At 36.6% G+C, this 13,857-nt stretch overlaps 1 protein-coding gene across 1 annotated transcript in view; it reads left to right on the top strand.

Moving 5' to 3' along the window:
* The window catches only part of NBEA (neurobeachin), a 180,865-nt gene that overhangs the window by 104,094 nt on the left and 62,914 nt on the right, over positions 1 to 13,857 (top strand). Inside the window, exon 22 of the mRNA XM_009327857.1 lies at positions 10,785 to 10,893. Coding sequence (XP_009326132.1) covers positions 10,785 to 10,893 — 109 coding nt within the window. The remainder of the gene's footprint in view (positions 1 to 10,784; positions 10,894 to 13,857) is intronic.

The following is a 13,857-nucleotide window of genomic DNA, read 5'->3' as shown; positions in this document are numbered from 1 at the left end:
AATGGCTTTAAACTAAAGGGGGATAGATTTAGACTAGATATAAGGAAGAAATTTTTTACACTGAGGGTGGTGAAACACTGGCACAGGTTGCCCAGAGAGGTGGTGGATGCCCCATCCCTGGAAACATTCAAGGTTAGGTTGGACGGGGCTCTGAGCAACCTGATCTAGTTGGAGATGTCCCTGCCCATGGCAGGGTGATTGGACTAGATGACCTTTAGAGGTTGCTTCCAACCCAAACTATTCTGTGATTCTATCTGGATCACAAACCCTAATTCTCATGGGGATCTTCAACCTTCCTTACATCCTCTGGAAGTGCAACAAGGTGGGATGCATGCAGTCAAGAAGATTTCTGGAGGGTGCTGAGGATGATTTCTTGGTACAGGATGAACCAACTAAGAGTGTCACACAGCTGGATCTGCTCTTCACTAGCAAGCAAGAATTGTTTTTGGATGTGGTAATTAATGGCATCTTCGGCTGTAGTTATCGTGAAATAGTGGAGTTCAAGATCCTGAGGGAAGTGAGGATGGAGAGTATCGGAGTACAGGCTTCATGAGTGCAGATTTTAGCTTATTCAGGAAATTGATAGGTAGGATCCCATGGGAGGCAGATGTGGAGGTCAAGGGAGCTCTGGAAAGGTGGCAGGCGTTTAAGTACAGCATCGTCTAAGTGTGAGAACAGGAAAAAGTAGACGTATCAAGAGACTCGTTTGGCTAACCAAGGAAATTATAGTAGAGCTCTGGTGCAAAAAGAGAGTACACAGGAGGTGGAAATAGAAGCACACTAGAAAGGAGGAATTTGGAAACATTGCTTGAGCATGTAAGGAATGTTGTCAGGAAGGCCAACGCTCAACTGGAAATGAGACTTGGAAAAGTTATCAAGGGCAACAAGAGCTTCCACCAGTTCATTACTAGTAAAAGGCTGACCAAGGAAAATGTGGCCTGTTGCTGAATGGGATGGATGATTTAGTGACACATAAGACTAAGGTGCTCAATGCCTTATTTGCCTCAGTCTTCACCAAGGTTTCTCAAGCCTCTGTCTTTAGTGAAAGGGTTCAAGGAGGAGAACTACCTGCAGTGGATGAGGATTGAGTCAAGGATTCCTTGAGACAACTTGTCCCATACAAATCCATAATACATCATGGGGTACATCTGATGGTAGTGAAAGTCCTTGCAAGGCTGATCACTATTATCTCTGAAAGGTCAAGGAAGTTGGGGCAGGTCACAGATGCCTGGAGAAAGATAAATGTTGCACCCATCTTCAAAATAGTCCAAAAAAAGCCAGACAACTATAAGCTGGTCAGCTTTTCTTCTGTCTCTTGGAAAACCAAGTCTTTTCGGAACACATTTCTTGCTGCATGAAGAACGTGGTAATTGAGAACGGCCAACATGGATTTACAAAAGCTAAACCATCCCTGACCAACCTGTTTTCTTTCTATGTTAAAACAACTAGATTTGTGGACACAGGGAGAGCAGTGAACATAATTTACCTTGACATTGGCAAGGTTTCCACACCATGTCCCACAATATTCATGTATCACTACATTCTGAATGGATGGACAACTATATAGGTAGAAAACTGGCTACATAATGGGGCTCTGAGGGTTGTGGTTAATTGGTCATACTCTACCTTGATGCCTTTGACAAGTAGAGTATCTCAGGGGTCTATCCTGCCTAAGAGATGTATGTTACAGATCATTACCTATTAGTCTTTCACTATCCTCACCTCCTGTTTCCTTCCCCCTTTATGTTTTCATAACACTCACCTCTTTAAAGAGATGACCTTGTCCTTTAATTTAAAATAATTTCCTTTTTTTTTTTTACAGAATTTTCTCATTTTAAATAGCAGGAGCGGTCTGATCATAATACAAATTTGAGGAAACGTGAGACTATATTTTATCTCAGATTTAAAATTCTAAGCTTTGTTTCTGTAATTTCATCTCTGTACCTAAGTCTGCTTTCTGCCTTTAGCCATGAAAATATATGCTTTTGCATATCCACCTACTTGGACCTCCAAGCATACTTAAAATTCACAGGAGGTCTTTTTCTTTTAAACCCTGTTTTGCTGAGAATTTTCACTAATTTCCTGGAAAGAGTAGCAGAATGTTTAAATAGACTGGAAATTTGTTTTTGTTTAAATTTAGATGAATTGCTGATCAAATCCTGAAAGGAGGCTAATAAAGACTTACATTCTTTCCATGTTACCTCAACTAGGATTGTTGGGTAACTGCAGCAAATTTTCTTTTGGACATCCTCTGTTGCAGTTTGGCAGTTCTGATATGTTTGGTTTGTGGTAAATGAGCTCACAGTCATTATTCACTGTCTGCAATACTTAAATGTTCAGGCCCTGTGTTAAAAGGTATATCTATGGTGCCATTTGTCATATTTGATTTATGATATGCATTTACAGTTGGATCCCTAGATACCCTTTGAAGAACTCATTTAGTAGCTGGGTCCAAGAAGGATGGAGAAAGGATACCGTTCCTTGTTTCTGTCTTGACAATGATCTTGATCACAGGAACCTTGAGGTCAGAATGGGGAGCTCACCTGCATCATCCAGGAATGCAAGATACTTGGTCTTCAAACATCATGGATATGATGTAGCTGAGGGCTACCAGAACAACTCGCAAAGGATTCCAGTCTGATGTGCAAAATCCAATATATGCAAATCGAGGCAGAAAATAGCACTGGGGAAGCAGTAGCACTCAGATACGATATACAAATAAGAACAAAGGTGTTTGATTATTCTGTCTTTGACAGATGTAACCAAATTCTGTTGCTGTATTGTCATCCTCACCAATTGTAACTTTTGATTGGAGGAATCCTTTATCAACTGTGAGTGGCTGTTTTATGGAAATTCATCCTAAATGTCAACTTCCATCAGTAGAAGACTCCTGTCATAGGTACTTCAGTAAAACTGGGCACTGAATGTCTGTATTTCTGCTCCAGCTGAGGCATGACCTTCAGCTCCCTGTTAGATGTGCTTTTTTATAATCTCATAGTATTTACTACAGCTGTCCTTGCTCTACCTCCAGACTAATAGTCAGTTTGTGTTAGACAAAGCATACATTGTTATGGTAACCATCTATCTATTTGTAGGGTCAGTACAGCTGGAGTTCTTAGATCTGTTTGAGGTTTTGAGGTATCCTCTCACCTTCTAACCTTGCCTGATCTGGTCATACCTCAAAGCTGAAGCTGATTCTGAGATGCAGGCCATCTCAGTTGTAACTGCTGGTCTTGGATGTTTACTGGATAGTCACTATTTCAGAGGCAGATTCCTCTTGATTTAGAAAATTCTTATGCAAAATAGAAAATCTTTATGAGGAGTGGAATAGATTCTTCGTAGTCAACTCTGAGTTTCACTGTCTGTTATAGCTTCTGTGGTGTTTCTGAAACATTAATAGTTACCCTCCATGAAGTTTATCTTGCCAATGTGTTCATGTTGTAGTCCAGTAGCCAGTCTTTGCATGCTGTAATTTCAAACTTTTCTCTAGTAAATTCTTCATCATTTCCCTTTTGCTAGAAATCAGACCCCTGTGTTAGACATTACCTTCTAAAGCTTATAAGAATTTACTTTCAAAGTATTCGTAGCAGTACAGCATCTTGTAGAACTTCAAACTCTTCACGTTAGACCAGTTTATGAATCCTATTATAGATACCAAGTGCAACAATAGGTTTCATTCCTTATGAATGCCATTAAGAGTAATAATTGTCAAAACAACTGTGTTTGGTGAAAAAGTGGCATATTTCCAGGCTGCTTCTTGGAAAAATTAAGCTATGGGCATCTGATGAAAGTAAGTCAGAGAAACATCTGTTTGCCTGGACATGTGAGTTGGCAGAACTTCAGGAATGAGTAGAGGAAGCAAGACCTTAGCTAAATTATAACAAATGTTCATTTTGTAATCTGTTTTGAAAATTGCTGCTTGGGAATGATCTGCTTTTTTAGTTTATCTCAAATGAAAGAAAGATTGGGTAATATAAGCACAATTGTTTTATGTAGCAATGTAACAGCTACAAGCCCTCTTTCTCTCAGTGTGAGTTTATTACTAGGAAGAACTGACTGCAGGATAGCAAAGTCAGTTTAGAATAATTAGTTAGATACAAGTTTTCATCCTTCAATTCTGATAGGTGTACAAATAGCACTGTTTGTCACAACCTATCCCAATCCACATCTAAATGTGTTGCAAACATTTTATGGTTTTTACATGTTTCCAAGACAGTTTGGGTATAGTCTTATGACCGTCTATTTCCAAAACTCTAAAAAAAAAAATAATTCTCCCAGGCTCTGGCTATTTACCTGAATGACTTCTTGGAATGTGGAGCTCCACAGTCCAGCCTTTTTAAACCCCAGTATCTGAAAAACGGGGGCTTCTGACTGATTACATGTACTTTTTCACAACTTTCTTTAACCTGTAAGTGCTCTGGTCTTCTAAAGTAACCTTGCTGAGGACAGAATTCAGGAAAGCAAGCTATATTGATTTAAAATAACTTCTTACCTACTCCTAAACAACATTTGCAAATAACTCATATTTATGAATTGGCATGTCCTGAGACATACTCTCACCTAGTCTGCTCTTACTCGTAAGTCTGAGACTCTTCGATTTTTAGGTAAAGGAGAGCCTGCCATTTACTCTTATTCCTACAGATACTTAAGCCCTGTCATGCTTATTTTAAAGTACCAGCATATCTTAATTCTAGTTTTTACTTCCATTTTCCATATGTTCAGCTGGAAACTTCACAGCTATCTGTATGGAAAGCTCATTTCCCCATAGAATTGTACCCGGAATTGAGTCACGAGTGATTTCAGACTGCTCTGTTGGTGGATTCCTTACTGAAAGTACTTTGATTCAATCTAAAAACAAATCAAACCCATTTCCTAGTAAGGGAGCTTTAACTGTGGTTCATAAATTTGTGGGCATTAATAGAAATCAAGCTTGTCTTGGTAAAGAGAAACCATAAGTTACCAAGTCAGTGTTTAATCTCTACCTTATGCGGTAAGAATTGCCACTCAAAGAGGATAAGATTTTTGCTGGTCATCAGTTCCTGGCTGAGATCAGCTCAGCTGGGGAAGGACACAGCAGCACATTTGGCTTCAATTCTGGCAGGAGCTTCAGTGGTGCAACCGAAGAAACGGTCACAAAGGATAAAGCCAAACGTTATTCTAGGTCAATGTCTTTTTTTTTTGGTAAATCATGAATTACTGGAAAAAAATATAAAAATTACAGCAAGCCTGTGATGACACTTTTCAGACAGCTCCTTAGCCCTGTGGGAGGACTACTTGTGTAGACATTAATAAGTATGACCAGAAGGCCCGATCCATTACTATCTCAACATTAATCTATCTATTAGGTCTTTTGAGGGTGGTGATTGCTAAGGCAGGATGAGGATTTACAAGGGTGAATGAGAACAGTGGGTACAATTCAGTCACAATAAATGTTCAGTTCTCAGTTATAAGATCTCACTAAAGAACATGTCTTATTTCCAAAGGAGAGTAAAAATGGTACTGCTTTCAACTTTCAGATCTTCCCTCTGTTTAGCAAGTATATATGCATTTTGTGCTCAAGCTCCTTCTTACTTGGATTGGTCACTCCAATACATGATGGTTTGGGAAAGATGCAGGGAATAGACTTTTCCCCAAAAGGGAATGCTCTGTAAAAATCTGTGGATGGGAAGCATAGTTGGGCAGGTGACTGAAATATCAATCAGGATATATTGGGTGGGTTTCAAACCTGCATTAATATAAATATTATACAATGTAATATATTACATAAATATTTTATAACATAACAGTACATGGAGTTCATGTTCTTGAGAATATATTCTAGAGACTGTTGGTTCATCTCTTGGAAATGTCTGAGGAGGTAAAAGACCAAACTATCACTGAAATTTTCTTGTGCAAAATCATAGAATATAGTGCTAAGAAAAAGGAAAACACAATTCTAGAATTGCATCAGAAAAGGTATTTCCATTGAAATAAGGCAGCATTAATGTTACTATGTAAATAGTGACTGGAACTTGTCTAGAATACTGCTGATAGTTTTAGCTATGCACTTGTAGAAAAGGTGTCGTGGTTTAACCTCAGTCGACAACTGAGCACCACATAGCTGCTCACTCACTCCCCTGCCCCAGGGCGATGGGAGAGAGAATCGGAAAAGTGAAAGTGAGAAAACTTGTGGGTTGGGATAAAAACAGTTTAATAATTGAAATAAAATTATAATTAATAATAATATACAAAACAAGTGATGCACAATGCAATTGCTCACCACCCGCCGACCAATGCCCAGCCAGTCCCCAAGCAGCGGCCCCCCCAGCCAGCTTTCCCCAGTTTATGTACTGAGTATATGTCACATGGTATGGAATATCCCTTTGGCCATTTGGGGTCAGCTGTCCTGGCTGTGCCCCTTCCCAGCTTCTTGTGCACCTCCAGCATTCTCAGTCGGTAGAGCACGAGAAGATGAAAAGTCCTTGACTAGTGTAAGCACTACTTAGCAACAACTAAAACATCGGTGTGTTATCAACATTATTCTCATGCTAAATCCAAAACACAGCACTGTACCAGCTACTAGGAAGGAAATTAACTCTGTCCCTGCCCAAACCAAGACAAAAGGTGAAATCAGTGTATGAAATTAGTAAAAACCCAAAAGGCAATCTCTTTTACTAACTGTTTCGCCATACAAGAAAGGTCAGAGAGCTGATTTACTTAGCCTAGTAAAATAGGGATAGGTGGAATATCAGAAGGTCAACAGAAGGAAGACGAGTTGTGTAAACCTAAGGACAACATTTGCATAAAATGAAACAGTAAGGACTGCTGAAGAATACATTTGGATTGGAAAGTAAAAGGGTTTTAGCCTTCAGAGGACCTTCCAAAGCTGTGCTGGAAGCAAGCAACGTGATCACATTTTCATAAACTGAAGACATATTTCATGAGCTAGATTTCATGAAAATGCCTTTCATAAACTAAAGATGGTTTATGAAAGAGTTTGTATAACATAGCTGCCTGTTGCAGTGAAGGAGTGAATTTGCTGACCTAGAGGTCCTTGTTCCTTTCTCTTATTTGCAGTGTGTGAATGGAGATTTTTTTTGATGTATTGGCAGCCTTTGATACTACTGAGTATGAGATCTTTCCTGGTTTGGGATTCCTTCTGAATAATTTCTATTGTTTTTTTCTATGAGAATCCAAAAGTTGGAAGCACTTTTACTCGTGCCAGAAAAGCATGAGGTTTCTTTTTTTTTTTAATCTTATGCCACGCATGTGAATGAGTTAATAAGGATTTAGATAAACTGGAAAGTATTAAAAGGATGATGACATTACCATGCATGTTCATCAGGTGTAACCCAGTTAGGACGGTATGCTGAGTTGTGGTGTGTCTATATGAATTTGAGATTCAGAGTTAGCTGTCTATTATTTAATCCAGATATAACAGTAATAACACTTCTGCCATCTTTTGCTTAGTAGAAATATAGTTTGAGAATACAGGATAACTTCCTGTTAGGAGTAAAAATCAGTACCACAAAAATTATTTTTAAGTAGTGTTTTTAAATTTCAGAAAGTAACAAGTTTCCTTGAACAAGTACAGCAAGCACATAAGCAAGTTCCTTCCTCTGTAAGGCATTGCTTCCCTGTCCTTGTAGTAGCTGCCTTTCCTTTCAAAGCTAAGATGACACATTTAACCACTTTAACTTACTATGCTTCTGTTTTCTGCCCTACGTTCTTGCACTTACAAATCAAAACATCCAGGCTAAGACTTCTTTTGGAGGCATGCAAGATTTCTAAATGATGGCCTAGATTTTAACCCTTCTCTTTTTCAAAAGTCTGTCTTTCTGGCAAGGGATTTTAAGACTAGTGTAATTCTTAATGGTCTTCTAGATGCAAAAGCATAGTTTACTTAGTCTTTGAAGTTCTATCTTAGGTGCATACAAGCACCTAAGGTAAGTGAATCACAATATGTCCCTTATTAGCACACATTGATACAATATTATTTAATGATTATATAGTGTTGATAGGTTGTGGCCTCACTTTTGTCATAATCCCAATTATGGTATGTACCACCATACAATTTTTCATCTTTTTCTTGAAGAAATCGCAATCAGTGATAGAGATACGAGAGTGCATGAAACAACTGGCTAGACACAATTGAAATAATACTGAGATATTCCATAGATAAGATTTTTGACAACAAACAAAAAGGAAGAGAGCAGGTATGTCTGTAGTTTTAAATAAAATCAAATAGCCTGAACTGGCCTATGTTCATACTGCTTAAGTTTAGCACATGCTAGAGCAGAGTGTCATCATTCATCCTACATAGCACTTAGTCCAGCTCTTCCCTGAAGCCTGTACGGTTACTGTTTCACCTTAAGATATCGTTACTATTTTGTCTGTTTAGTTCAGATTGTTTGGAATAACATGAGGGCTACCCACTAGAATGATGTGTTCTATGTGTGCTGGGGTATGGCGTGAAAACACCTGCAGAACTTTCTTGGGTAGCATTGGAGAGAGTTTAAGTTGATTCAGTCTCATGGATGTGTCTTCAGTGAACTGTCCCTTGGACCATGCCTATATATTTCCTGGATGGAAGTTAGAATGAGCAAAAAAATGAGTGGAGGCCAAGCTAATGATTTGAGTGCTGTAGGCAGGCAGGACCCAGAGCTCAGGCATGTTCCTTGGTCCCCTCTTATTTGTCATCTCCTTGACTTTGGACCCTGAAGACCTGTGGCATTTCGAGGTTACCTGAAATCTGGCTTAGTTTGCCTGACGTGCTGTCCAAAAGCTGCAGCAACTCTGAAGCTGTTCCCAAATGCACCAGGTGTCTCAGTCTGTGGAGAAGAAAGGTCCATTAGGGGGGTGGGAGGTACAGCTGGGGTCACCACCAGTTTCAGCCAGCTGATTTGAATCATCTGCTGCATGTCTATAAAAGTTTTCATTTTCTGTAAAGCAACCAGAGACTAGTGTCGATAGATCTTTTTTTTTCCTTTTTTTTTTTTTTTAATATCTTTTCCCTGAGTATTGGCAAGAGATTTATTTATAACTTGTGGAAATTAACATTCTCTGGGAATCCATTTGAAGTCCCTTGTAGCTGTTTTAGTGCATAAATGGGCACAGAGAATGTGAACACTTCTTAATACAAATAAATACGACTAAGATAAAGATGGTGTGTATTTATCATTGCTCATGAACAGAGGCAGCTTAGATTGTTTTTTGAGGTATAAAAACTATGCCCAGATGTCCCAAATAATAAACCCAGTAGATCAAAGTTAGTCTCGATCTTTTCTCACCAAATTCTTGGTGGCAGGCAATATCTAAGAAACCTATTGATTTCACCTAAAGCCATTTAGAACTAGAAATCCTGCCTGGACCACAGCTGACTCAAAGATACTGAATTTGCACTGTGCTCCGTTTATTCATTCAGGAAGGGATGTACAGCTAGTAGACAACTGAAATCTGTGTGTTCAGTTTTGAAATCCTAGCTAGTTAGTTCCAGGTCATTAATGTCATATGGAAAAGTTCAGGAAGACCTGTGATGCAAAATTTGGTTGGAGATGTTAAACATTCACTTCTACTATTTTCCAAGCTAGTTTGTCTTTATCTCTAAACAGAGGCCCCAGCATTTATGTCTTCCCATGCCACACACCCTTATTAAACATTAGCTCAGGGTAAGTGATTTCCTTCCTTCACAGATGGTAGAACACACCAAAGGAGGAAAGAATAGAGTTCAGATCTTTCTATCTTATAGATACAAGGTCTAGTAATCATGGCTTTCATTTCTAATAATCATGGCTTCCATTTGTGGTGCTTCTAAGCACCAGACACTAACCTTAGGGTGGAATTTGCTAGAAATTTTACATTCTTAATATAAGAATCTCTGAAATTGAGTGTGTTTCCCTGATGGTACAAGAAGGAAAATCGCAGACCGTGTGCCAATTTGACACAAAGAGAAACAGTTCTTCCTGATCCTAAACAGACTTGTCAGATCTTTGCATCCTAAAAGATATTTCCTCCCTGCTGATAAGAAGAGCAAAGCAATTTTGAATAGAATGGGCAAGCTTAGATATGGACTGTAGGGATGAGAAAGCAGTTACTTCCATTCTTCCTGCCCAATAAGATATCAGTGTTATTAACAACACTGTGTTGTTTATGCTGCACTTTTATTATGCATCTCATGGTATTTGGTGGTCTTTACAAGAGTCTTAATTTAAGGTGTCTGATTGACATCCTCAGTCTCAGTCCAATCTTAAGCTATTTTTTCCTTCTTTTAAAGTACGGTTTGCCTAGTTCTGATGCCATGAAAACTTGGAAACATGATGCACTTTTCACTCCAGTGTTTGAAAAACATATAAAAGAGATATTTATATTATTTTGCAATTCTAATAGAATTTTAAATCTTCAGGAATCTCATCATTTTTTAAGACTTTGAAATGGGAATGTTTATATTTAATGATATAATGGTATCAATAAGAGTTTAAGCAGTTGCCTAGATTATTTTTTTAATGATAGTATTCATATTCGTATTGAGACTGCTGTTAAAAACATACTAGAAATATAATACTTCCATAAAGAACTTTTCCCTTCAATAATAAATAGCAAGCTTTTTCCATATAACATGATTTGTTTCTGCTTTCACAAGTGCAGAAAATTTTGGATAAAATTTAATTTTTCATGTCAACTAATTTGGTAATTGCATTACAGTAGTTTCATTAAATTTAATTTTTTCCATCTTAAGTAAATCTGCTGAAATAGCTTATTTGAAGTATATCAAATACAAAGGTTGATTTTGATTTTTCTTATTTTAGATTACTATGTCATGCAATGAAAGACCATATAGTGCGTGTCGCAAATGAAGCAGAATTTATTTTGAACCGACAAAGAGCTGAAGATGTCCACAAGCACGCTGAGTTTGAGGTAAGCCTGAGAGTTGGCACATTTCTGCTTCTCTGTTTTTACTCAGTTATCACCTAGACTGTAACCCCATACAATAAAGATCTTTTTCTTCCAAGAAAGAAATTTACATTGAAGGTATTTCAAAACCAGTTTTTAAAAGCTTTGGTAAATGTCAAACACAAGGAATGGGTTTAATTTCTCATCTCCTCACTGAAATTAATGAAAACATTTACAGCTTGAAGAAATCCCTTAATCAGAATGTCTAAACTGATATGGCAGTTTAGCTTCACAAAGAACTTTTCTGATTTATTGCAAATAGTAATGCAAATCACATTAGTAATTATTTTTGTTGGATTTTATCAGCAGTATATATGAGTTCAGTAAGAAAGAAAAACTACACACTTAAGGCACTTCATGAAAAATAAGAAATAGAAATGTTTTGTTAAACAGAATTAGTATTTTAAGGTAATTTTGTTAGAACATTTTGCATTTTGGAGCACTTTAGAACATTTACTTGCTGTAATTTATGTATTGAAATATGATATTACATGTGTTTCCTGCTAGTTCAGAATCATTAACTATTGACAGTAAGATTGTGTTTAAAATGTCTATTCTTTTTAAGTTTTGGAAGATGTAACACAGCAGCTGGATCCCATAACTCTTTAATGTCTATAATTCTTACTCCTAAAAGGAGTCAACATTTGATTGCTTTTTTCATCATTGAGTGTTGCGGTATACAATTTAAATTACATTGCTTGAAAATGATGCAAATATACAAAAAAGCTATTTTTAAAATGTGTTCCTTTAACAGGTTTTTGATTATTTCTTCAGGATTAATTTTGTTCCTATTAAAAAATTTTCATGCAAAAGTGATGGAGTAAAGCTAAAAAAGTAATTTTTGACATGATTTTATCAAATATGGTTTTGCATTTTTGTGGTGTTTTATACATTTCAGCATCACTTTTTTTATTATTTCCAAACCTGTCTGTGCTTGCATACCTTTGTGTATGTGTAAGTATATATACACAAACATACATTTCTACATGTTTTAATGCTCAAGACCTAACATTAGGATTAAGATAGACTGACTTAGTATTGATGATAATAAATAGCTATATCAATTTATTCATCTGTCAGAAAATGTCAACAAGCACCTGGTGGCTAGAAATAGGAACCGGTAATCTTAGTTTTGATGGGGTTTTTATCTCCTCGAAACAGCTCTCTCAAATGTGCACTTTGACGTACTAGTTCTTGTGCTCCTTGACCTAGCTGAAAAGTGTGAGACACAGAGATATCTGTTGTCATTTTGAATACACATAATGTTTACTTCATTTTGTCAGAGCAGACAGCAGACACTTGTCGTATAGGATTGCAACAACTTTATTACCAAGCATATACTGGATATTTTGAACTTAGATAAAATCACATTTACAATTAAGTGTGTGTCAGAGTGAAGTTTCATATTGCCTCAACAATAAATAACATTTGATATTTATCAGAGCATCATGAAGTAACCTAAGATGACAATAGAAGATTGAGTTATCTGCTCTTTGAAGAATACATTGAGGTATAAGATCTGTCAGAACTCTAGACAAAATGAGAATATTCAATTAACTTTCAGCTTCTGTTAGCAAATAGGATTTAGAATATTAACTAAATTCCCTAAAGGAATAGCCTTAAGTCAGCCTTATTGTCTGGTAAAGAAACCAACACATTTTTCATACATGAAAATTTTCATTATATTTGTCACATGAAAAACCTCAGCTACATGTTTTAGATGAGTAAGATAAAATCTGCAAGTCATAAAAGAAAATTATGAAATGTAGCCTGTGTTAAATATGGAACTCAGATGTACTTAAATAAGGTGATGGTTAAAGTCTGAAAGAATGTTTTATATATTGTCTTTAATAATGGTAGGTATATAACAGAACATTTTATTATTCGTTCTACTTGAAAGTAGTAGGGACAAAGAGATTTCTGGTGGTTCTCTGTTGCATAATTGTAAATCTGTCATTTTCTTTTAATAAGCTGTATTGGTATATGTTCTGGGTTTTAGTACATGTTAATCATTGCTCTCAGCCAGAGAAGTGAGTGGCCATTTTATTTTTACCTTTTAAACTTTAATTGAATCATTATGGGTGAAATTATTTGGCCCAAGCTGCACTAAGTTACTGTGTCGCCTGCGTAGTGGGGAGGCCATGGACCAGCATCTAAATTTTATCCTGTGACTCCAGGTGCAGTCAGGGCCAGGGAAATTCCTCCCAGAATGGGTGCTTCACAGTTAACTTTCATTTTGTTAACCTTTGTAATTTTTCAGGAAGAAAAATGAAAATTTAATTTTACTGTCCAATGAGCTGGTGAAATATTAACCTCATTACTAAGGCAGATCATTGTACTAATTGGTGCTTCCCTGTACAAGAAGATAAATTGAAAAATGAATTAACCCTTTATGAATTAGTGTAACGATTGTTCTTTTCGAGATAGATTACTTGAAATAATGGCTGTAACATAGTGGAAAGACCATTGTTAAAATCTTACTGAATGCTAACGTGATCTGTAGTAAAAAGGTAGTGTGCAGAAATATGAAGAATAAACTATAATTTAGTATGAGGTTAACTTAATTGCTCTTTTGAATATTAGAAAATAGGATTCTATTCAGCATTGTGTTACAGCATTGACTGTTGGCTAAATGTTCTAAAATGGTGCACAATAACTGTGCGTGCAAAAATGTCTCTTAAAAGGTGATTTTAAAATCAGGTGTTTTGAGAATAACCTAGCCTTTGTAATTTATACCTAGAAAATGATACTTATGGATTTATTTTAATTAGTATGGCTACATTTGCTTTGTTTAGACATTTTTAAAGAGTCTTTACTAGGAGGAGAAATTTAATTTGAACTTAACATGATTTTGAGAAAAGAAATGGAAAAATTATACTATGCTTATTATACATAAAGAAAGGATTTATCAGAAATAAAATATACTGT

This window comes from Pygoscelis adeliae, unplaced genomic scaffold (assembly GCF_000699105.1).
Source record: "Pygoscelis adeliae isolate BGI_AS28 unplaced genomic scaffold, ASM69910v1 Scaffold14, whole genome shotgun sequence".
Lineage (NCBI taxonomy): Eukaryota > Metazoa > Chordata > Aves > Sphenisciformes > Spheniscidae > Pygoscelis > Pygoscelis adeliae.
The sequence above is the reverse complement of the archived record's forward strand: the minus strand, read 5'-3'. Positions and strand labels throughout refer to the sequence as shown.